Raw genomic sequence first — 25,091 nt, 5'->3', positions numbered from 1 at the left:
TATTCATGGGGACATCGAGGAACTAATGCATGAAAACGAATTAGTGGCGAGACTATGAAGTATGACAATGCCAGTGCTGCGCGCGTACGTGTCTGCCCTCAACATCCAGCACATAAATGCTGCCACAGTCCGCGAATCGACAGCAAAGGGGGAGGGGATATTTGCATTACGCGCTAGCTCGTGTGCCATTGCGCCCGTCTCCGTCTCAACCATATCAGTGTAGATCGGTCTGAAATGTACACAATGAACCATGTGCTTTATTTTTCCTAGTTCATTTATGTTTTTTAAAAACTCTCCAGTTTAGCGATTTGTTGTTATTGCATCTGGCTCAGTTTGGAGAGAGGTAGGTTCGCTCTTAACGGAACAACATCGCGACTCATTGACCGTCCAGTTGGGTTATTTATCAAGACGTGACATGACTGTGTCGATATTTAAAGGCGTTCATTTATAACAAGTCAAAGTTACTGTAAGAGCCATCACAGCAGTTCGGAAGACAATCATGTTTTGATCTACGGACACGTCCCGCTGGCGCGCGCGGACTCAGATGATCCCACATTTGGAGACCTACCAGGAGCTCCGGTCCGGGAGAGGAGTAAACACACTTCTTCTGTGCAGGTGACCAGCCGCTTCTGAATTCTGTTTTCTTCTCGCTGAATGGCACAACTCTCTATGGGATGCAGTTCCGTTTTATGATGCAACTGAGAGTAAAACCATGTATGTTTTTTATTAATTCACACTGTTTGTATTTCCATGTTGCATGTCGTTTATTCATTCATGTAAGGCATCCTAGCATATATCCTAGGAAACCCAAATATTTGCCTCATAATATTTGGAATGGCTTGTTTGGATAGTGGAATTGCTTATTAGTTAGACAACCTTAATAACGTTTTAAGAAAATGATTTAGGCGACCTCAAGGTTTGGGAGAAAGGTTTGTTAGGGCTGTTGTAGCCTCATAAACTTTTATGTGCACACTGACGCGATATTTTGTTGTAACAGTCGTCGTTGGTAGTGTGATATCAAGGTACCACTTTCTGAGAGGACAGTCAACCTTTCATTCCAAGGCTGTATGTGTGCGTATAGAAAATGGCATACTCATAACCAGCAAGTTAATATTATATTTATAACCTACGAGTTTACCCAGCAAATTTCATTATGAATGGATCACATGCTCGAACGTGAGTAGTAATCTATAGAAAACAATTGCTTATGCTTATTATGTTGGCGCGGATGCGTTTAGATCATGGTCTATTCTCATTTTGCACATCGATGCAATAGTTGTAAACAATTCAATCACAGTCCCATAGAAGTACACACTGCTCTTTATAATACAGGGGTGTTCATCCTTGACAGCTTTCTCAAATATTGATTGTTACATAATCCAGAAGAGGATATTCGCTGCTGCGCCGGATAGGAATGCGCCAAGGCAGTCTTTGTCACTTACAGCGCTGAGAAAATTCATAATTCTTGAACTGACAGGCGGCAGCGTTTTTGCCTCAGGGCAGCGTGTCCAGAAGACGTACTGTTACCCATATCAATGATTGCTGGCGGGCCATCTCCACTCGCCCCTACAACCATGTCAAGTTGATAAGCATTTTAACATTTTTGATTGACAGATCATGAGAAAAAGATGCAAAGATCTTTCGGAAGAGATGACTTTCCAAATATTTTGGAAAAACTGTCTATGTTCTCAGATCTCTAAATTACAGCATTACAGAAAATGGAGAATAGACGTATCGTGTTCGTTTAAATGAGAAAGGACTTGTTTTGTGAAACTGTTTGACAGTAGCCTAAGGAGGAGTCTGCTATTAGCCGACTGCTGAAGACAAAGGGAAATCAGAAAGTGTCAAATACACTCATGTGACTTCTGAATTCAAATTCGGTTATGTATAGAAGGCTAATCTACTTGAAATATTCGAGGATTTAAGAAAGGAGGAATGCATTATCATGGCTTCTCTGTCATTAGATTAATGTTTTACCCTAATCTATTTAAATCTCATTCTTGAAAGTCCACTGGCACCATAGTGAAATAGAATGACAGATAGAGCTCAGGGTAAATGGTATAGAGGCTGTCCACTGGTTATGAATAATTGAGTCATTCAATTTTCTAGTCTTGTCTGTCGGGCATAGCTCAGTTTGAATTCTTGAAAAGGGTCTCAGGGCAGGGCTTGAATTAGGCTCCCTTTGTGCTTGGTGTAAGGGAATGCATTTCTAGGGAATGCCAGGGGAAACACTCTTGCTTTTGGGTAACCTAAGCATAATATTATGAAAGGAACAGTCTACTCGACTCCACACACCCTGTAACGTTCTGCGGAAGGTTTTATTTTATTTTAAAGTAATAGCTACTTGCAAACGTTTCACAGCTCTGTGAAACAATATGGGGCACAATCATTACACAACATATGTGAAGACTGACTGCTGAATGGCTGCACAATAAACACAAACTGATTTGAACAATTAATGCTATTTGTTATATCTTTCTTGACCAGGCACAAGGGCCAACTAGATATTAGTAACACCACAACCAAAATGGTTTTATTCTGTAATAAAGCCCTTCTTATAATAGATGACACTAAACAAAGAGTCTAATATGAAGCTGATTCTGATGGTAAATGTTGGAAAAGCCTTAAAAGAGTAACATTCAAAATGACAGAATGTGAATTCATAGGAGAATCAACAGCCTGGCATGACCCAATAAAGTGTTTATTTGTCCAGTTTATCAGATTAAATCTTGTGTAGATATTGTGTGATATGGTCAAATTCTGTAGGCCTACCAAAAACGTTCAGCCTAACCCGAAGGCCAGTGTACAAAAGCCAGTTGGTTTTTCCAAATCCCAGCAAATGTTGAGTGATGTGTAACCGTGCCTTTTGCTAGATTCGGTACCCTCTTCAGCTGCACTGAAGTGGAATCAGCGTGGAAATCAGCGTCCCAGGTGGGAGCCGGAGTGCTAATATGGGCCAGAGGTCAGGTAGTGGGACGGACATCCTGCATGAACAGTGGTCTCATTTCGAAAAAACGCTTTTAGTGCCTCTTGCACATGCGCTGCGTGGACCCAATTATCAAACACGCTCGCCAATGTGGTCTACATTGGTGGTGGAAAAAAGAACGTCCTTCTTTCCCAAACTTAATGTCCCCAACTTGAGGTCAAAAGAGGTGTTATCATTTGTCCTCAATTTCTCTATGTGACAGCCACATGATTTGTTTCCCTTCATAGCACAATGGCATACTCGTACAAGGAGGAAATCTGTTATGTGGAAATTGTTGTTTGTATTATAGGTTACCTTGCCCTCCACTTTAGGGAGAATAAAAAGGTGCATCATTCAAACCCAAACCAGCTCTATGAGGCACAAAGGAGTTTTAAAATGAATGAAACAGTTCTTCAGAAAATGGCCTGTTTGGATTTGATTAGTTTGTCCCACAATTATTTGGCCGTACCTGGTGGTTGTCTGGTTTTAGGATGCTGTGACGTGATGCTACTGAAGCCCTGGTGGAGGCGGTGAACTACCAGCTGGGCTCTGCTGATCCCACCTTTCCAGCGCTTTCTGTGGTCGGTCTGTGGTTGGATTGAAATTGGGCCAAGGCGTTGCTAGTGGGAATTGATTCAAGTTATATTGGCTTTGATTGTATCAGCTTATAGTTCACTGAGCTCAATGCTTGTAAGCAATGCTTGGTAAATAGAGACCAGCAGTTAAGTAAAGTAGACGGCTTTACATCCTTTACATATTAGACAGTAGCTTCCTACAGTATACTATGCTACATTATGATGATTTCATCAACATAATGTCTGATAAACTGCATCACGATGCAGCATCTTTTCTAAGTACCATAGACAGGAAACATTGACATTATTGCAATGAAAGTTCATTCACATTGTCATCCCAAGCACAACTCAGCACAGCATTCTGATTGGTTGTCTACATATCCAACTGACATACAATACCTTGTTAGTTGCTTATTATTTCCTTTGCTTATAAGCAATCTTGCCAGAGATACATTATCCGGTTTTACGTCAACGAGTAAAATAGATCAGAGAGATTTCATTTAGCATACGGTAAGAGAACCTTGATAATGGCGTGAGGATGAGTAGAGTGCCGTGGAGGAAGGAAATGGATACATGGTAGTGTTAACAGCGAAGGTCATCCTTTTGCTAATGAGTGAAATGTGGATACACAACGGGTGACGTGAGTCCAATTGAAGCAAATTAGATCCAGGTCAAACGCAAACGAGCATCAAATAGATGCAGTAATCAATGGAAAAGTGTCGCCAAGCTTATGCAGAAACAAACATCAGCCAAGAGTAGTACACAGTGGAACTGGTTGCGTGTCTCCTATCCACACTTCATTAACCTGCCTGCAATGATGGCGCCGTGAGAAAGAGGCGACCCATAGCTCTCAGGGAAATTCTTACTGATCACTGGTGGCTATTAGTTGGTAATGTCCCAATTGCATGGCGAGGCCTGGTTCTCCCAGTGTGCATTTTCCAGGGTCCTCTGTATAGAGTGCTATTCGGCAACTCCAATTAGGCTCATAAAACTTTCGGAAAGCCTTGAGAAGAAGAGGAGAGAAGGCGAGAATGCAGGGGAAAAAAAGGAGCAAGAAAAGTAAGAACAAGAACATGACCCTAGGCAGCAATTATCACACCCATACATAACAAGAAAAGTGGGAATATGCTTAAGTTCTCTGGAGACCACTCTCCCCCCCCCCCAAAGGGACAGTGATACTTATACGAGACCTAAACTCCTAAATGGGCCTCCAAAGAGTGTCCTTTTCAAAGAGTTAAAAGAAATCCAAACCCATTTTAAGGACTCCAACTGTGTGTGTGTCTTTGTATGTGGGGAGTTTGACTCTGCCGGAGACCTCAACAAGCGTGGGGGATGCTCTTCTCACTCCCACCTGCTTAGTGTGTGCAGTCTAATGGAAGAAGATGGGCAAACCAAAGGCTTGGAAACGGATCTATTTTTGTGCCAGCGCATCCCTCCCTGCCTGTTCCTTCTCTGTGTGTAGCTGTTACCTAATTTGAGGGCAGAGACAGTGATGGGTAAAATTACTAAAGAGAGGACTCCGTCATTTAAGTGGGCGATTTGAGGGTGCACTCTGTTGTAAATAAAATCTTTTGCCCAAATGCTCTTGAATTTAATGAGCTCTCATTCTCTCAGAGCTCCCATTTTTACACCAAACACCGAGGATGGTTGCCATAACACAACATTCCTATCACCTCATCACCAAAACATTTTTCGTTTTCTGCATCAGTCAAAATATAAACACATTTTGGTATGACATAAAAATAGCATGTTCATAGTACACATAAACATGTACCACATACAAACATCGAATGTGGGAATGGAAGCTATTAGTTCGTATTAGTCCTCACATAATGCAAATTTATCATTAGGAAGGAAAAATACACATATGGATTTCCTGTACTCACTGTCCAGGAAATCCTCGCCACATTCTGTGCCAGAGGAAGACATAACCAAGCTGGCCACAGGTCTTCTTAAACAACCCTGTTGTGGCCATGGGAACAGCCTTGCGATCCCTTTCACCTATTTCAACTGGTTAGTGGCAGCAGAAGCCCATTCATCACCGAATGACCTTTCTGAATGTTCCGGACCGGTTCCAGCGTCAAAGTCTGTAAACGCATCAGTCTGGAGTTCAAACGGTCTTTGGGGAGAAATTCCTTATGCAGCACATGCTGTGAAATCCTCGGACAATTTGTCCATGAGGCGTTATGTCAATGTGCATCAGTGAGGGCAGTTTACCACAACTGAAAGCTGACCTTGAGGCCAGTTTCAAAGGCCAGAGCATTAGTGACCCATATCATTCTACATAGTCGTTGTCTCTTGTACAAGCAGCTGGGAAAAAAAGTAGTTATGTAAATCATTTTTGGCAGAAATAGAACCAACAGTCTAGAGCTCTTCCCTAGAGCTCCTGCCTTGCGATACTCGGAGGTGGTTTTGGGATAATTATTTTACATACAGTGCCTATAGAAAGTCATCATACCCTTTTGAAATAGTTACTTTTTTTGTCTTACAGCCTGAAATCAAAACCCATTTTAAAAAAAATCTTTTCCAGTTTTATTAACAAATTTAGCTGTACAACATCAAAATAATGAAAAAAAAGTAAACAGTTCTGAAAATTAATAAAAAAATGAAAAACTAGAATAACAGGGTTGGAAAAGTCATCATACCCCTGACTTAATACTTTGTAAAGCTTCCTTTTGCTTTCATTACAGCCATTAATCTGTTTGGATATGTCTCTATTATAGCTTTGCACACCTAGATAGGGGAATATTTGCCCAATTTTCCGTAAAGAAATGTTAAAATTTAGTCAAATTCTATAGGGAATGGCGATGGACTGCTCTCTTCAAGTCAATCCACATATTTTCTATAGGATTTAAGTCAGGGCTCTGACTTTGCCACTCAAGGATATTCACCATCCTATCCTTAAGCCACTGCTTTGTTCTTTTGGCAGTATGTTTAGGATTATTGTCGTGTTGGAGGGCGAATGACCTCCCCATCCTCAGCTGTCTAGGAGAGGGACGCAGGTTTTCCTTAAGAATGTGGGTGTACTTGGCAGCATCCATTTTCCCTTCTATCCTGACCAATTGCCCAGTTCCCGCTGAAAAGAAACATCCCCACAACATAATGTTGCCCCCACCATGCTTCACACTAGGTATGGTGTGTTTTGGGTGGTGTACTGTGTTGGTTTTCGCCAAACATTGCGCTTGGAGTTCAGTGCAAAAACACATCTGGAATATTCTGCTACCATGTGGAAAAAGCTTATATGGTCAGATGAGACTAAGATCGAACTTTTTGGAGACTAAGATTGAAGTTTTTGGACTGAGCTCCAGGCGCTAACCAAACACAGTATACACACCCAAACACACCCAAAACACACCATACCTACTTTGAAGCATGGTGGGGGCAACATTATGTTTTGGGGATGTTTCTCTTCAGCGGGGACTGGGCAATTGGTCAGGATAGAAGGGAAAACGGATGCTGCCAAGTACACCAAAATTCTTGAGGAAAACCTGCGTCCCTCTCCTAAACAGCTGAGGATGGGGAGGTCATTCGCCTTCCAACACGACAAAAATCCTAAACATACTGCCAAAAGAACAAAGCAGTGGCTTAAGGATAGGATGGTGAATATCCTTGAGTGGCAAAGTCAGAGCCCTGACTTAAATCCTATAGAAAATATGTGGATTGACTTGAAGAGAGCAGTCCATCGCCATTCCCTACAGAATTTGACTAAATTGTAACAATTCTGCACGGAAAATTGGGCAAATATTCCCCTGTCTAGGTGTGCAAAGCTATAATAGAGACATATCCAAACAGATTGATGGCTGTAATGAAAGCAAAAGGAAGCTTGACAAAGTATTAAGTCAGGGGTATGATGACTTTTCCAACCCTGTTATTCTAGTTTTTAATTTTTTATTAATTTTCAGAACTGTTGACTTTTGTTTCATTATTTTGATGTTGTACAGCTACATTTGTAAATAAAACTGGAAAAGATTTTTTTAAAAATGGGTTTTGATTTCAGGCTGTAAGACAAAAAAAGGAACTATTTCAAAAGGGTATGATAACTTTCTATAGGCACTGTAAAGCTGCGTCAAACCTGGAGTCCTCGCCACAGACTCGACCCTAAACTCTTGAGAGTGAGTAAGCTCTCCTGTCTCCTGATTTGCTGCTGTCCCGCACGGCATAAAGAGATTGTGGAGTGGGCGCTGAAGTATCCTCCTCTGTGTTATTCACAGAACAAAAAAGCCCGGCCATTGCATTACTCTCCCCGCCTCGCTCGGTCAGTCCCTCATGTGTCCCCCCGCTGTGTCACCCCGCCGTGATCACTTCTGCTAGGCTGCACCTCAGAATTGAATGAAAAGAAATAAAACGAGCGAAAACAGAAAAGAGTCGGAACCAACCGAGGATGTTGTGAGGCAGAGAAATACACAGAAGGCAGAACAGACGAACCGTGAGTCTCAAGGACCCGGCGGCTCTTCTGAAGAGGCTCTTGCGAGGAGGCAGCTGGGTGGATGAGCATCGTCTGTCTGCTCCAGTTGGTGACATTTTGCATTGACCCCTGATGTGCTTCCCATCTCTGCTGCCGGTCCTGCCATCCCTTCTCCTGCACTGGCCCCATCACTGGGTCACTGTGTGCCACAGCCTGCCCTTCTGGAGCCCAACGTGGTGTCACAGTTGGAGGACCTGCAGGAGCTTTGACGCTTGTTTTGGTCTTCCAATAGAAATGCAACACAATCATGGTTAAAAAAGTCTTTCATGTTTCGTAGTGTTTCATTATTCATCTTCACTGGTTGCAGTAATCAAGTGGCTACACATGATTTTGATAATAGTATGAGTAACAATGACAAAAGTGCATTGTTTCCATTTCCTTCAATGGTCCTAATGGTATATTTGCTCTGTTGCTCAGAGAAACAGTTGCTGGACTGGTTGTCTTGCTGTAGGGGCTCCATAGATGGCTTGTAAATGACAACAAAGCCCGAAGGCCACAAGGTCCTGCCCTATCATATAAGAGCATTTACAGTCTGACCATTCTCTCTCTCTCATGTTGTCTGTCTTGCAGTGTCTCTTTGTGGTGTATCCTTGGTTGTTCGTCCACCTCCTCCTCCTCCTCCTCCTCCTCCTCCTCCTCCTCCTCATGTGGTCATCTCTGTGGGTCTGTGCCATCGCTGTGGTGTCCTGGCGTGTGCCTTCTGCCTCCGTCTGTCTCTCTCTGTGCCCCCTCCTTGTCCTTTGCCTGCCCCCAACAGAGCCCTGGTTAATAACACCTCCGTGTGTGCAGGTTAATGACTCCTGGTTTCCCTTTACCTGCACCTATACTGACTAAAGCCACTGTGGGGGATGGGTAGGAGGTAGGAGGAAGGAGGGAGGAGGAGGGTAGTGTGTATGAAGAACTCCCCGGGATAATGCGAGACACTAGGGAGACCCACAGGATATCTTGGGTAAACAATATTAGTTCCATCGCTCCATCCTGAATCTTCAGGATGTTATCATTCCATCGTAACAAGCTACAGGAGGAAACATGAAAGCATAATGAACCCTCAGTCCAAGTGTGCATCATCCTGTGGGAACATTAACAGCCTTAACGGTGGCTCTGTTTCCAAGATTGGTTAAATTGATGCAAATGAAACTGATGCAAAAGAAAGCGCAGAAAACAAAATTCACAATTTGGCAGTCGATCTATTCATAAGAAGTGCTGTGTGTGTGTGTGTGTGTGTGTGTGTGTGTGTGTGTGTGTGTGTGTGTGTGTGTGTGTGTGTGTGTGTGTGTGTGTGTGTGTGCTGCTTCAATCTGAGAATGCAGACCATTAAAGTCTTCTATGCAGAAGAAATGTAACTGATTCCAGGTAATCCAATGGCAGGTAATCTAATCCAAACGCCGTGATCAAAGCACTACCCACTCTACAAGCCAAAGATCTTGGAGGTGGGGGTGTGTGACTGTGCTATAGATTGAGCTACTGAAGTGTGTTTGTGTCTTATTACCACCCACAAGGGAATAAAGCCACAGCTGGCATTGATAAATAGCACATGTTTACATTGAAGCGTTAAGGTATGGAACCTGATCAATCAACCCAGCGTCAAACAGGGAGCCGTAACAAGGTGTTGATACAGAGATCTGTTTACAGAGGTTGCCAAAGATGTGGAGGGTTTGTGTAGGAGCTGTGACAGATTGTGCAATTAAAACAGAAAGTCTGGCCCGGCTGCAATGAACCATGGGACTTGTTGTCTTGGCTCTCTTCTGCGGGCAGTCTGGCCAAACACTGGTGAGACCTTTACAATGTCCTGGGAACAGGATGGATGCCGATAAAATAGTGAACTACTGACCCAGACTGAGGCTTCCGCTGCCTCCTTAAATAAGCCATGTTGACTAATTTAGCACTCTGTGTGGGCCTTAAACTTACACTGTGGAGATATCTAAAGATCAGCACATTCGATTAAACTCAACCAGCACTCAGAGGGCAGTGTAAGGTAAGGCACACCAGAGTGAGAAGCAGTGGTCATAAATCAATGTTAGTGCTGTATGAGGTTAGGACTAGAGTATTTCGAGACAATTCTTAATCACAAGTGAATAAACCCAGTGCCCCAAGCTTTGTCGGAATATGTGTACAGTATGTATTTGTTGGAATCAGGATGAGGATGTTTTGCTTGACCGTGCTTCTTTTAATGTGTTTTTTTTTCCCTTTCTTTTCAGTGTGACTGTTCCTGCTGCTCTATTAGGTTAGCAACCACCATTGTGGCCCCAAGGCTACCAGGCCATGAGCAATTTCAAGGGCCACTCAGGACAGGACGTGGAGAAGCAGGGGATCAAGTTGCCAAAGAAATGGGCCGACCTCAAAGACAAGGTGATGCCTTTCAGCATCAGAGAAAGCTCTCGTCTGAGACAGCTACTGTGTGCTCCATCATTACTCCTGTGTCTAATGGAAGTAATATACTCTTATATATCTGCACAATCCCATGATGATTCATCTGTAATAAGCTGTCATGTCAGCTTCCTATCAAGATTTTTTCCTTCCATTTATTTCCTTGCACCATGACAAAAGATGTTCCGTCTCTGTTTTGGGAGACCAAATCTTAACTCTTTACTTTCATATTCACTATAGTTACTGTGTTTCATTTGAGAAATAATACAGTCTTTTCCAAACTAGAAAATTGAGAACCATGTTTAAGCTGAATTCTCCTTCTTTGTATGATAACACTAACAGGTACCCACAGATCGCACAATGGTGTTAAGGGGGGTCGGAGGAGGTCCAGACCCCCCAAGAGTTGTGAAGAAGCGTCGTCAGCGCTATGTGGAGAAGGATGGCAAGTGCAATGTGCACCATGGCAACGTGCGGGAAAGATACCGGTACCTAACAGACATCTTCACGACGCTAGTGGACCTGAAATGGCGCCTCAACCTTCTTGTTTTCACCCTGGTGTACACCACAACCTGGGTGTTTTTCGGCCTCATCTGGTGGCTCATCGCCTACATCCGAGGTGACTTGGACCACACCGACGACAATGACTGGACACCTTGCGTCAACAACCTCAACGGTTTCGTCTCTGCGTTTCTGTTCTCCATCGAGACAGAGACCACCATTGGTTATGGCTATCGGGTCATCACCGACAAGTGCCCGGAGGGCATCCTCCTGCTGCTGGTGCAGGCCATTCTTGGTTCCATCGTCAACGCCTTCATGGTGGGCTGCATGTTCGTCAAGATCTCGCAGCCCAACAAGCGCGCCGAAACGCTCATGTTCTCCCACACAGCCGTCATCTCCATGCGCGACAACAAGCTGTGTCTGATGTTCCGCGTCGGGGACCTGCGCAACTCGCACATCGTGGAGGCCTCCATCCGGGCCAAGCTGATCCGCTCCAAGCAGACCAAGGAAGGGGAGTTCATCCCGTTGAACCAGACGGACATCAACGTGGGCTTCGACACGGGGGACGACCGCCTGTTCCTGGTGTCTCCGCTCATCATCTGCCACGAGATCAACTCCTCCAGCCCCTTCTGGGAGATCTCCCAAGAGCAGCTGGCGCAGGACGAGTTTGAGATCGTGGTCATTCTAGAGGGCATGGTAGAGGCCACTGGTGAGTAGACGCTGCAGAGAATTGTGTCCTTTATTTGTATAGTCTATGTGTGCATACAATGGTGGAGATTTGCCACCATGTGACATCTCAGTAAACATACGGTCCACAGCACTGATGGTAATTTTGATACCACAGATGAATGAGGACCCAGTCGAACCAATGGCAGGAAAAATTAGACACAGATACAAAGGGACAGTAATAACAACAGTCATCTCATATGTCATCTGTGAAGGGACACACAACTGAATCAGGACATAAGCTACTCATGAATATAAAAATAATAAGTTATGAATCCAACACTCTTAAGTCCCCTTTTCAAAGACCTACAGACTTTGACACCAAACAATAACATAATTCAGAATGAGCCTACTAATGAGCTGAGATTAATGCAGCAATTTTATCTAACTCCTAGACAAAGGTGAAATTAAACACACACAAAAAGAACCCAATGAATGAAGTTAATCAAATAAAGCTACATGGTTACATGCATAAAAGTGTTGTGAATAAACATTTACATAAGAGGAACAGTGACAAAAAAGAATAACTAAACAGTTAAAGGAGAAAAAAAGACAAACGAATAGAGGAGTAAATCACAGACAGCTAGTGCGAGGCCACAATACAGCAAAGGTAAAGGATTTTCCATACTGCTTAAGGCATGTTTTTAAGGACTTGGTCAGAGCTTTAAGCATTATTCTGAATGCCTATAACAAATTAAATGTTTTATTTTATTTTATCGCTGTTTACCCAAAATAACTTTAAACAGCTTTTAAATGGTCATCATACCACATTATCATCTTGATTTTGTACACATACTGGTTTGCATTGCAGCTTCAAAAACAGTTGTAAAAAACTTTTCCATGTCAGTGATGAAACAATAATAACAATATAACAATTGGAGTGGATGTGTTGTTAATAAACCGATGAACCTATTAGTTCAGTGTAGTGAAGTCGACATCAACAACCTCTCATCCTCTGTGAGGCCAAGCCATCTTTAATTATAATTTGATACACTGCAAGTTGTTGTTTTGTTTATGTTATCAGACTCCCCCTTATGACTTGCAGCAAAACTGCAAGATTATTCCCTTGGCTAAAATGTTGCTGTGTATAACAGTGTGTCCTAAGAAGAGTTGTAAGTGCACCAGAGCATCAAACATTTGATAAGTTCACTGCTGTTGGTAAGACTTTGTTAAACTGAACCTCAAGTATGTATTTATATGCTTCAACCCTGTCAGTGTCGTCACTGCCAGAAGCATGATATTGTGGAGCAATATCAAAAAAGGAGCCCTTTCAGAACCCGTAAGTCTTCCACTGTTGCCCGTTCAGTCTCTCACCACAGTGTATGGTGGTTTCACTTAAAGCAAGACCTGACAGAGCTCAAGGCCTTCACAGCCAAGCAATCAAGAGTCAAAACACATCTGTGTCAGCATCGAAGCAAGAAGATAGCCTCCGCACAGCTTTAAGTGTTTGAGGCCTACAGGAGGAACAGGATAACTAGGGCCAACTTTAAGCTTTAAGCTTGAAGCTTTAAGTGTTTGAGGCCTACAAGTGGAACAGGATAACTAGGGCCAACTTGTATTCGCATGGGGAGCAGGAAGCATGGTGAAGAAACAATTAGCCTGTCTTTAAGCAAAATTGTCATACTGTCTCTGGGGTCTATATTAATTTACAAATGGAAATGTAAGACAGAGCTGGGATATATCACATACCCATAATCTCGCATGTGTGCTCCTTTGACTATAATGGGTTGGGGAGAGCAAGGATTGCCTTAATGGTTGGGCCCAGGCATCCAAGTCCCAGTTTAGCACAGCACACATTTCCCCTACAAAGCTTAACACAATTTAGTTATACCGTAATTTTCCAACTATTAGCCTCGGCTTATACATTGATTTTGCAAATTTCTTCAGCTATGAGGTTAATACACAGGGGCAATTCATATGGTATTATTATGGATTTGTTTCTTTAAACTTGTATAAAACATTGTCCTGTGGCTTATACTCAATGCGGCTAATACAAAGGAAACTAGAAAAGCACTCCGAGAGCGCAAACCTCCGCCAAGCAAAAACATAACCGCCTCCTGGATCCAGATGGTGATACAGATCACTCCCAAAATGTTATTGTTTCTTTTTCGACCTTCCCTGAACATTTCATGGAAATCCATCCGTAACTTTTTGAGTTATCTTGCAAACAAACAAACAAACAAACCCCGAGGAAAACATAACCTCCTTGACGGAGGTAATTACTGTAACAACAGATGTTCCTAGGGGGAAATACCAGATATCAAAAGGTGGATGTAAGTAACACTGAAGGACATCGGTTGATACTCGATGACACAATAGAATAGAATCAATGTCACTTGAGGCAACAGTTTATGGCAATTTTGATAGTCTCAGCACAAACATTCACATTGGAGGAGACGATAGAGAACAAATTCTCTCCCTTACTCCATTTCCATATTACATAGTTGAACTGACCATGACATTTTGCAAGAAATTAATGGCCATCATTTCTGATTGTGTGTTTGCAAGACTGCAAATGTGTGTTAGCCCTTATATACGCACATTTCCCCCTGTGGGAATCAGCTACCAGCAGCAATCTCTACGGAGGCACTGTGCAAATCACTAATTAGTCTGAGTTGTGACTACACTTGACATAGGCTCCAAGTACACCTTGCTAATTGCTTTAGCTATTGTCATTGGTGCCAATATATGCCGTAAGTCCGCACTGCTTGACTGTAAGGGGCAAAGGGCCCTTGAGATGTTTGTTTGCGGAAGGAAACCCAGGATTTGTCAATAGGCCTGCCTGAGGGAAATTAAAAAGCTGAGGCTGGGGGTAAGAGAAGGCCTAATGTGACTCATGATCAAATAGCCATGCCCTTCTTTCCTCTCATCTCTTTCACTGTCTCCGCTCACTGATTCATAGTCAAGAGTGGGTGGCATAGATAAGCCTCATTCTATCTCTCCGCTTCTCTGCCCTGCTCTTTTAATTTGCGGAAGACGCTTTATCCTTTTGGAGGAGACAATCTTTTTATTAAGCCTTGGACTATGAATCAGGAGCATTGTTTTGCTTTCAAACCCAATTTAGCAATTGTAACCAAAAACTAAAATGTGGCACACTATAAATGGGTTTTTGCACTGGTCTATTTGCTAAGCCAAATTTGGATCAAAATACTGGAGGAATCCGTAAACTTGTTATGAAAATAGCTCCCATCAGCGCCTCTGAGAGAAGCCATTATGCGTTCGCTATTGTTCTAACTGTTGACTAAAATGCATGAAATCTCTTTCAAACATCACCATAACCCATCAATGATTTCTCTCTGTGTAATAATACAGCTCTTTTTATTGTCTGTCAATCTGCCAGGGCCCTGGAATAAATTAAACTGAATGTCTGTTATTCCTGACATTTCATAAAGTGGGATTTTCTCCTGAAATTAACTGACAGAGACAGTGTTCGCCTTTCTTGAGGAAACAAATCCTCTAAAGAACATCATGCTTTTTTGAATAAGTATTACGAGCAAGCACAATGCATACCATCTGAAGGCAGTGAAGATTAGCTATTCAATGAGTTAACACCGCCTCAGGAGCAACAGCACATCTGCATCAGCCATCACATCTACTGTAGATTAACATGCATTCTGGGCAATTTGCATTAGTCTGTGTGCACATATGTGCCTATGTGTGTGTGTTTTTTTTACTCATTCTGAGTTTTATGCCTCTGTGGTATTCAGGCATGTCTGTTTACTTAAGGGGGTAATACGTAGAGTAATTGACATGGCTTTTCAAGGTTCAGTTGAGCAGAAGATGAGAGGAGAGGCACATATGCTATTTATAGGCAATCCACGCACATAAATATTCAACACTGTATGTGAGGCAAGGGTTTGTTTAAAGACTATAAAGAGAATAAACTGTTATTGTTTGCCAAAAGATACTTCCATTTTATGGTGCTCTTAACATCTCATCTGTTTTCTCGTGCAGGATTTTCATAAACTCACACAATAACAAAGGTACAGCCTTTTGACACAGTGAACTCCAATAAGAAAAAAACACCTGAATCTTTTTATCAGAGCATTTAAAACATCTCCAGCCAAAACCATTTATATTCCAGATTTAGATCATAGGCTAGCAACCTTTCAAGCAGAGTTATTCCCAGAAAAATCTCTGAAACAGCATTATCCCTTCCTAATGTATGTGCGCACACACATTATGTTTTCTGAACATCAGAGGAACTTGCTCAATCAATATTATGCTTTCTCAAGCTTTCGCTATATTATTAAGGCAATTCAGTTCCGTTTAATGGTGGGCATGTTTTTCCACACTCCTCATTCATTTTTTGATGTCAGCGTCATAACTTTTGAGATACTCATAGTTTGGGACGCTCCGTCACTCTGCTGTCTCCCTGTCTCGCTGTAGGGATGACCTGTCAAGCCCGGAGCTCTTATCTGGACGCAGAGGTGGTGTGGGGTGAGCGTTTCACCCCCGTCCTCTCCCTGGAGGAGGGCTTCTATGAGGTGGACTACGACACCTTCCACCACACCTACCCGACCCCGACCCCCTCCTGCTCTGCCCACGAGCTAGCTGAGCTGGCCAAGAAGGGCGAGAGCATCCCCTTGCCACCTCTCTCCCCCCACGACACCGTGGAGGAGACTTTCAGGTCGGAGGTCGCGCCGGACGCAGAGGAAGGAGACATAGAAGGGCCTGGACCACGCGAGGACGAGGCTGAGGCTGAGGCGGACGGAGAGACGGTCAGCCATGGAGACATGAACAAAACAGACAGCGGACTAGAATGACATATGTATGTGTGTGTTAATCACATCCACGTCATCCTCCTGCTCTCCCAGCCTGGGGTTACATAGCTAAGCTGAGAGTAGTTAGCTAGGGCTTATCAACATTTGGATGTAATAAGGCATACATGAACTTGTCGCTCACTTGTTTACACTGTCTGAGTCATATGTCAATTAACTCAAATGAATTCAGCCTTTAGTTCTCTTGACATCAATCATGAAGGCTCTATCATATAGGCAATTGTTTATGCTCAATTTGGACAAGTTATCCAACTCACAAAAAGTACTTTGGTTATAGAGGTAAGCATATACCATACTATATTTACTCTTGTGTGTTTTTGGTCATGGAATGGCACAACTACTCAGTTAATCCATAACTGGGCTTTACATTGCTTTTTTTAGAAAAAGAAAATTGAGTCAATTTATAAATCAACACATGTTTACATCTAATGGTTTGATGTAACTGGCACAATATTTGGAACATGTTCTATTTGTAGGCCTATGTTGTTTGCATTTCTGGAAGCATATTCTTTTTGTTTACCAAAATCTTTTTTTAAATAATAATAATAATAATGATAATACAATAAATCAGTCAGCACAATATGTAAATGTATGATCACAAGGGCAGATATTGACCTTATGGTTGGTTATAGTGTCATATTGACCAGACATTCCTTAACATGATGCCAATACATAGTTAATTTACTTTCTCCATTATAACTTAAGTGAATCAGAATGTTTCAAGGAGTGCTTGTAGACTATTTCACATGACATAGATGACTACATAATGCTCACTTCATGTAGGCCTACGCTTGGGCACTGAGTGTTTCAATATGGGTGAAATGCGCCATCTACTGTTCAAATCGCACATACATTTTTATACTTTTTTTGTCAACGATGGTTTCTCTGAAGTTCTGTACAGATTTCCATTAAATATTGCAATGTCTCGTTTTGTGTGATATCATAATAAATTATTTAACTATAATCTATGTTTTCGAAACAATGTCAATAAAAGATTGACCTCCCATGCATCCAATTAAATGGTTTGACTCTGTAACCTAAAAGTTGAGGATACCAAATTCTGTTTAGCAGCTGAGTGTGGGTGTGCTCTGGTGCAAATGGTCGTCTGAACAACCTGATTGGGTAACGTATTCATTCAAACAGAATAGAAACCTTTGCCTACGTTCTACAGTCAATGGTTCAAACAAAATAATTGATAAGAGGCCCGTGCAAATAGGCCTACTCCCTCACAAGGAGAACGTGACAACAATTGGGCTGACAACAGATATGTGTTTGTAACTCCACCGTTGATAGAAAATGTGTTTGTGTGCAATAATAACTTGGCTGCAGCTGTTAGACACCAAGGTATGACTCCTCCTGCTATTACAATACTTCCAAGCTAGGCGGCGACATGGGACTCACGGCGACCTAGATAACCAACCATCTCGCAGTGCATCATGGGTAAGACCATATTCTTCTGGCTGCATGTGTGAGGTGGTGGCTGCACACACGAGTGAAATACGCACGGAGTGAAGTTGGACGCATCTGGTCTTACTGTGCAAGTAAAATGAAACCAGGTAAATTCGATACTTTTTACTTGTTTTGTCTTGAAATATACGTAGCATGTCGTATTTACAGTGTGTGTCAGAAAGCCGTGTTCTCTCCCACGTTATGCGAAGTAAAATGGCAAATCCTCAATTTCAAGCAAGCCGTGTTCAGATGGGCCAACGTTAGCAAGTGTATTCGGAATACTTCCAACATCCGTTAAATTATTGTGTGAGTTAACCATACAGTTTACAAATGTGTAAACCTATTCACATCGTCGTCGTTGTCTTATTTGTTTACGTTGACGCGTTGATCGCACATGTTCAGTTAAGTTAGCCAAGCTAGCAAAGCCGGATGATTAGCCCCAAAGCTAGGTTGGCTACCCACGTGCGCACTTCTGTGGAATGACAATATACAGATTTATTGAGGTTAAGAAATCTGAATGTGTATCGCACATCAGTTGACACCTTTTAAGTAAAGTTGGCAAATCATCGTATAGAACGTTATGGATGTTAATCTGAATAATCTGGATACCATTTTTCGAGTCAAACGTTAGCATTGACCATGTGTTGTGAACTCAGGCAAAACTTTTATAAATGACTGCTTTCACCCAACCTAGCTTTCACGATGTGAAAAAGGTCTGCTTTCACCAGACAGTGTTTAATATAACTGATACTGAAAGTTGAAGCACAACTTTGTCAAACGCAAATTAATAGGTATGCGAGATTCAACTGTTATGCCCGGAAAGGTAAGCATGTGACGTTATGAGTCTCTGGCGCTTTAATTTTTAACAGAGATGGATGTTTTCTTAATATTTTCAGGGTTCAGTCCTCGTGGTGGTGGAGGTGGTTTCCGTGGTGGAAGAGGAGGCTTCGGAGACCGTGGTGGTAGAGGAGGCTTCGGAGACCGAGGTGGTGGTAGAGGAGGCTTCGGAGACCGTGGTAGAGGCGGATTCCGTGGAGGAAGAGGTGGTGGTGAGTGGATGTCCCTTTACACGTGGTGTTGTAGCAAGGTCTGCTTCACAAACTGTTTTTTTCTCTCACGTTTTTTGGGTGTCTAATCCTTTTGACCCTGTAAAGGTGCAGCAGACAAGCAAAGGATTTGTTTGAATTATGTTCACTCACGACTAGACAAGGGAATACTGGTGTGACAAGCTTTTAACCAAGTGTTACTGACCTCAATGTGATTGCATGCATCCTTTGTCCCCAACAGAGCAGGCTGATATATTGGCCTTTCCCAAACCCTGTAGGCAGTAAGGCAACAGTCTGTCCTTGACTATTACATATTTGCCTTGCTCAAGGTTCAGCTTTGTTTATGTTCACTAGAGTTGTAACTACCTCTAATGTCACTTTGTCAAACCCTTGTACTTCCTTGTTATGCCATTTTACTCAAACCATCAACAATGTGTATCTAAGATAATAGGCTGCGAGCCATAGTTTAATAAATTGAAACTTTCGAAACTAGGGCTGAAACGATAATTCGAGTAACTCGATTCGAATTTGATTACAAAAAACAATCAAGGTTAACTATTTTCCTTGAGGCTTTGTGTAATTCTTGTCACTTGCACTTGCTTAGCTCAGGGATCACTGACGAATGAAACGTTTTCTCTCACTTTTGCATAGGTGGTGGGTTCAGGTCACCTGGTGGTGATGGAGGCTTCAGAGGACGTGGAGGTGGCCGAGGGGCCCCTAGAGGCAGAGGAGGAGGACGTGGAGGTGGAGGTTTCAGAGGGGGGAGGAAAGTCTTGGTAGAGCCTCACAGACATGAAGGTGAGAAGGCTGGGTCATTTGCTCCTAAGAAATGGCAATTGAGGTTGTGATTGAATACAAACTAAGGTCTCTGTTATTTCTCACAGGTGTGTTTATTTGCCGTGGCAAAGAAGATGCCCTGGTTACAAGAAACATGGTGATTGGAGACTCTGTGTATGGTGAAAAAAGGATAAATGTTGAAGTAAGTCCTCTTAGTGGAGTCCTGAGTCTTTTCAGTTTGTTTTGGGGTTAGCTGTTTTTTTTTTTGTTTTTTTTTTCAATTTTGTTATTAACAACTTTGGTAATTCAGCTCATAGCATTGAATAGTTTGTGCTCTGCCATTTAAACTATCAGCTCTTCTTGGGGGTTGTAGTGACCATATACTTTACACAAGAGGGCACCATTTGGTGTCAACTAGCATAGTCATGGAGAGCAGTCAGAGCATTGTCATTTTACAATAACTCATGTCTGCTTTTATCAAATGCATATTAGCAGCTCCTCCAAGGCATCACATAAAGGTTGGCTCTGTAACTTGCGTTCAACCTTTTCTTAGCTTATTCTGTTTAAGGTTGTTTGCTATAATTATAGCCCACCTGCAACTAATATCTATGTACGCACCATCAAAGCCACCATATAGCGACTTAATTTGTATATGGGACAGATGTGATGGTAGTGTCACGTCAGGCAGAGTGCAGAATGTTGGGCAGTCTTATTGGTATTTAGTCTGTACATGACTGACAGATTGGAAAGGTCCATTGGTATTTCTCTGCAACTGCAGTACCAAAGCTAACATATGAAGAGTATGAAGGTAATGGATGGAAGACTAAACACAAGGTTGATATACAGGCAGAATCTCATAACCGATCTAGATCAATCATGGATTTTGCCCATGTATGTAGTTTGAGACCACAGATTTACCGCATAAGAACTAGCAATTCACAAGGAATATATTGCTGTATCGTTTAATGTTCTCTTGTATGTCTGTTCCATATGGAGGTGGAAATTGTAAGTCTGATGCAGTCTTTGCTCTGATTCTAGGAGGGAGAAACCAAGATTGAGTACAGAGCATGGAATCCCTTCCGCTCAAAGTTGGCAGCTGCCATCTTGGGAGGTATTGACCAGATCCATATCAAGCCTGGCGCAAAAGTTATGTATCTGGGAGCTGCATCAGGAACAACAGTATCACACGTGTCTGACATCGTTGGTCCGGTACGTATGATCGCTCAGAGTTGCATATCCTGTTATCCTTTGTCTAAACCCTTTCTCATTGTAGTAGTAATACCCTAGTCTCTACAGCCATCAATTAGGATGGGCAGTACTCTAAATTAAGACCTTAATAATTATTTTGCTTGTGTCTTCCATAAGAGTAATGGTCCCAATGTCTGTGCAACTGAAGCACTCTGTTCGCAGAACATAAAAAAATAGTTTTAGAACAGTTTTAGTTTTAGTCTAATTTTGTTGAAGGTAGGTGCTGTCATCACGTCTAGTGTAGCCAGTGCCATTGATTGTAGTGACTGATAATTGTTGCACACTGGAATGGTTAATGACAATTAATTACTGTATGTTTCTATTTGTAGGACGGTCTGGTATATGCAGTGGAGTTCTCTCACAGATCAGGCAGAGACCTGCTGAATGTTGCTAAAAAGAGGACCAATATTATTCCCATCATTGAGGATGCCAGGCATCCCCACAAATACCGCATGCTCGTTGGTAAGTGCTTTTGAGACTTGTATTTGTCTGCTCTAGCTCGAGAGCTGACATGTCATTCAATATTTTGATATTGAATGACATGTTTTACTTTTGAAGCTGAGTGAACAGATAAAGAACTGAACTGAGTTGACAGACATAAGTTAATAGTTTTCTCACTGCAAAACAAATGTTTTATTTGTAGTGTAATTGGCAGTTTTTGCCTTTCTAATTTTAAAAGTTATTTTGGCAAACATACAAGTTCATAGTTGCTCACTGGTTCACAATTAATGAAAGTTCCGTTTTCTTTGAGTAGATTCTTGATGTAACGCATATTTTGTGGGAAATTCTATGGATCACCTCCCAAATCTAGATTACCATGTGTTCAAATCGGTTTATGCCCTTTAGTGGTCAAGACCTCGGCTTATTCATACATTTCTTTTCTACAGGCATGGTGGATGTTATATTTGCTGATGTTGCCCAACCTGACCAGACGAGAATTGTGGCTCTCAATGCACACAACTTCCTTAAAAATGGTGGCCATTTTGTTATTTCAATTAAGGTGAGGATATTTTTTTGATCAAATTGCAATTTTGAAAAAGTACTTAACTTCTTGAGTGTCTCTTCCACACACCAGAAATTTGACCAGAAACGGTCTAGACCAGTTGTCACCGGCTGAAGTTGAGGTTACCAAAATTGTATTTGCGTACATTAAATGTATAAAATCCCAATACCCAATTGGATACCCAAAACTCTTTACAATCCAAATTAATTATATTTTTGTTCCACATTTAAATTTATGTATCTATATTACCTTTGACCTCTGAACTTAAGTAAGCAACCTTCAGGCCTGGCAAGGCTAGGCATTGGTAATTCATACCCGGACACCAATTGTTGAATAAAACAATGTTGTGTGTGTGTGTATGCGGGTAGGAGTTTAGAAAGGGGGCCCTGGCTTGTCTTAGACACAGGCAAGGTGGCCTTCAAGGAAAAAAGGTTGGGGAAATGTTGATCTAGACGTCTAGTGGTACAGCTGCAAGTGTAAGACGAATGACGTCTTGACTATACATGCAGTGTTGGGCGTAATGTATGACTAGGTCAATTGTATAGAATGTCAGTTTACTTCAACTCTCAGTGTAGAAAATGACAATGGCGATGCAGTTAACAAAATGTTCAGGTATCTTGTAAAGCAGTCTTCCAAATTGAGCGTCTCTTTGCTCCCTGTTTTGTATGTCTAAAGAAATTGTAATTTCAAGATAAAATGCTGTCGTGTTATCCTTGGATAAGGATACATTCATCTTTATCCACAATATTTTTTCTTCAGTCTGTTTGGTCACTTGGGTCACATGACTGCCTTGTCATCTGGGTCAGTCAAATACACCTTTGTGTTGGGACTACATACTTGCCTTGAATTAATAGCATCAGCAGTCTGTGGATTTACTAATGCAATGAATACCATCTCACTATTAGAGAACAGGATAATGGGACTTGGATGGTGGGAAATTGCCCTCTGGAGCGACGAGTTAGAATAGGACCTCATTCTAGAGACATTTGTCTTTGATCAATCTGATCAATCTTGGACTTAAAGTATGTAAAACATGCTAACCTTGTATTTTGGTGACCCTAAGGAGCCCCGCTGTATGACATGGTGAATAATAATTTCTTTTTCTCCAGGCAAACTGCATTGATTCAACGGCTGCACCAGAAGCTGTGTTTGCAGCAGAAGTGAAGAAAATGAGCGCAGAGAACATGAAACCCCAAGAACAGTTAACACTGGAACCTTATGAGCGAGATCATGCGGTGGTGGTTGGTATTTACAGGTGAGAACAGACATAGTAATTTCCTAAAAACGCTTAAAGGAGAAATCCGGCTGCTTTTTACATTGACAAAAAATGTCATTAAAAGTTCTGTGCAACATGAACAGGGTCTTTATGTGACAACAGTGTGTTTTTAACTCATTGAGAAGAAACCGTTTGAATTCAAAGTTTGTACCCTCGCATTCCTCAGTTGTCATCAGTTGTTTCCAGGAAAGGCCAAAAAGTGTTGAGCTCATGCCGGCTTCGCAGCAAACTTGAAGTTTATTTCCTCTCAAAAATAGGCAGTTGAGCACTGTATGGTATGACTATATGACTATGTAACTGCATGGAAATGGTCAAAATGCTGCTTGAGCTTGTACGTTGCTGAACGTTAGCTCTAGCTACTCCAGTTTGGTAGCATCGGTTCTAGTCTTTTCCCCCCCGACTCCATTTCGACAATACCCGGCGATGTTTAGCGATCCAAGATCTATGTAAAAATCAGCATGATTTCTTCTTTAAGTATATTTGGTGATCTTGCATACATTTGGATTATTTATTTATAGGTTTGGAAATACCAGTTATTTTCTTACATTGTAATTCTTGTTTTTGTTTGTTTCTCACAGAGCACCCCCCAAGCAGAAGAAATGATTTATTTGATCACCTTCACATTTTATTTTATGGACCCCTTTCTCTAACTGCTGTTGTAACAGCTTTGCCCACAAGAGGCCGCAAGGACACAGTATGCAAGGATCCTAATTAAATTTGGGTACTAAACCATCCAGCCCCAGCGCTGCCCTGGTCTGCTGAAAAGTATCTCCACCTCCAGCTACATTTTTGTACATCTGTAAAACTATGCTCTGTCGTCTGTGATTGTGGATGACCGAAATGAAATAACGTTAAAATATAGGCCGATGTGCTTTGATTGCCTGTGCAACTTTTTTTTTCGGTATAAAACTGCTATAGGCTCATTCTATGTTAGAAGAAAAAGAGGAATCACAGTCCTTTATATTTTAAGTTTTTGACTGTACTATTGCGTGTGAACATTTGTCTGATTTCCAGTGTAGTCATTTTCTTATTAAAATGTCAGAATGTATTTCCCATGACTAATCGCTTACTTATTGATAGTAGAACGTTTTATGGCACTGTTTTTGTGCGGCTGTGTACATGCTTGCTGTCGACATAAGTGGAAACCGCTTGGATGTCGGAAATGAACGGCAGTGTGTGAATATCAGTGTGTGAGTGTGTTTGGTAATACTGCGGTATTGAACTTCATGTGGTGCACTGAAGTGGTGTAGCGTTTCGGGAAGTTGGGGTGTGGGTTCCTTAGAATAAAACCCGGATATTTAAGTTAGAAGCACGTATGTGGGCAACTAGGAACGACATGGTAAATGTGACCCTAGATCAACGATATCACATGCTACTGGTGGTAGCCTATACCTGACCAAGCACATCCCCAGTGTTGAGTACGGTCGCCGCCATTTTAAGAGTGAACGAGCAGGAAGAATGACTCGTGGCTTCCGAGTGGTGAAGACGCGCTACCCAGGCGGGAAAGTCAAACAAGCTTTCTTGGTAATAAAAAGAAAGCGATAACCAGTCATGCCAACGTAAACAATGTATTTTCGGGCTGGTGTGTCATACGACCCTGACCTGCAGTTCTTGTAAGAGATACTGTGATGGGTAATCTGTCAAATTTAGCGGAATGTCATATTTATATTACACAAGATATGATCAACGGTTCGGGACACTATAACTTACATGTGTCCGTTTAATAGTTGCATTAATTTCATATCACTCACTCCCCACGCCTGTAAGGTTTACCTGGGCTAATCCTCGAAAAAAGGATTAGATTTCGCTGGTCAGCTAACATGAACAACTTTGACGTTATGACGTAGAAACATTTGTTAAATTCATTTATCCATACGGACATCTCTTCATTTACATCGTGTTGCATTCGTGTGAC

The 25,091-nt window shown here is 41.9% G+C and overlaps 2 protein-coding genes across 2 annotated transcripts; both read left to right on the top strand.

Moving 5' to 3' along the window:
* Positions 1-360: 360 nt before the first annotated feature.
* On the top strand, positions 361-17,378 carry kcnj21 (potassium inwardly rectifying channel subfamily J member 21). Its single transcript, XM_062537704.1, has 4 exons — positions 361-714; positions 10,204-10,354; positions 10,715-11,579; positions 15,986-17,378. The coding sequence occupies exons 2-4, from the start codon at positions 10,268-10,270 to the stop codon at positions 16,360-16,362; spliced, it is 1,329 nt and encodes a 442-aa protein (XP_062393688.1). The 5' UTR covers positions 361-714; positions 10,204-10,267; the 3' UTR covers positions 16,363-17,378.
* Positions 17,379-17,793: 415 nt separating this feature from the next.
* On the top strand, positions 17,794-24,224 carry fbl (fibrillarin). The gene is made up of 9 exons (XM_062538663.1): positions 17,794-17,933; positions 18,723-18,875; positions 19,524-19,670; positions 19,757-19,851; positions 20,688-20,858; positions 21,227-21,359; positions 21,785-21,897; positions 23,010-23,155; positions 23,755-24,224. Exons 1-9 carry the CDS (start codon positions 17,924-17,926, stop codon positions 23,777-23,779), a joined length of 993 nt encoding a protein of 330 aa, XP_062394647.1. The 5' UTR covers positions 17,794-17,923; the 3' UTR covers positions 23,780-24,224.
* Positions 24,225-25,091: the final 867 nt, after the last annotated feature.

This window comes from Sardina pilchardus, chromosome 6, assembly GCF_963854185.1.
Source record: "Sardina pilchardus chromosome 6, fSarPil1.1, whole genome shotgun sequence".
Taxonomy (NCBI): Eukaryota; Metazoa; Chordata; class Actinopteri; order Clupeiformes; family Clupeidae; genus Sardina; species Sardina pilchardus.
This window is presented reverse-complemented; position numbering and strand designations above follow the sequence as displayed.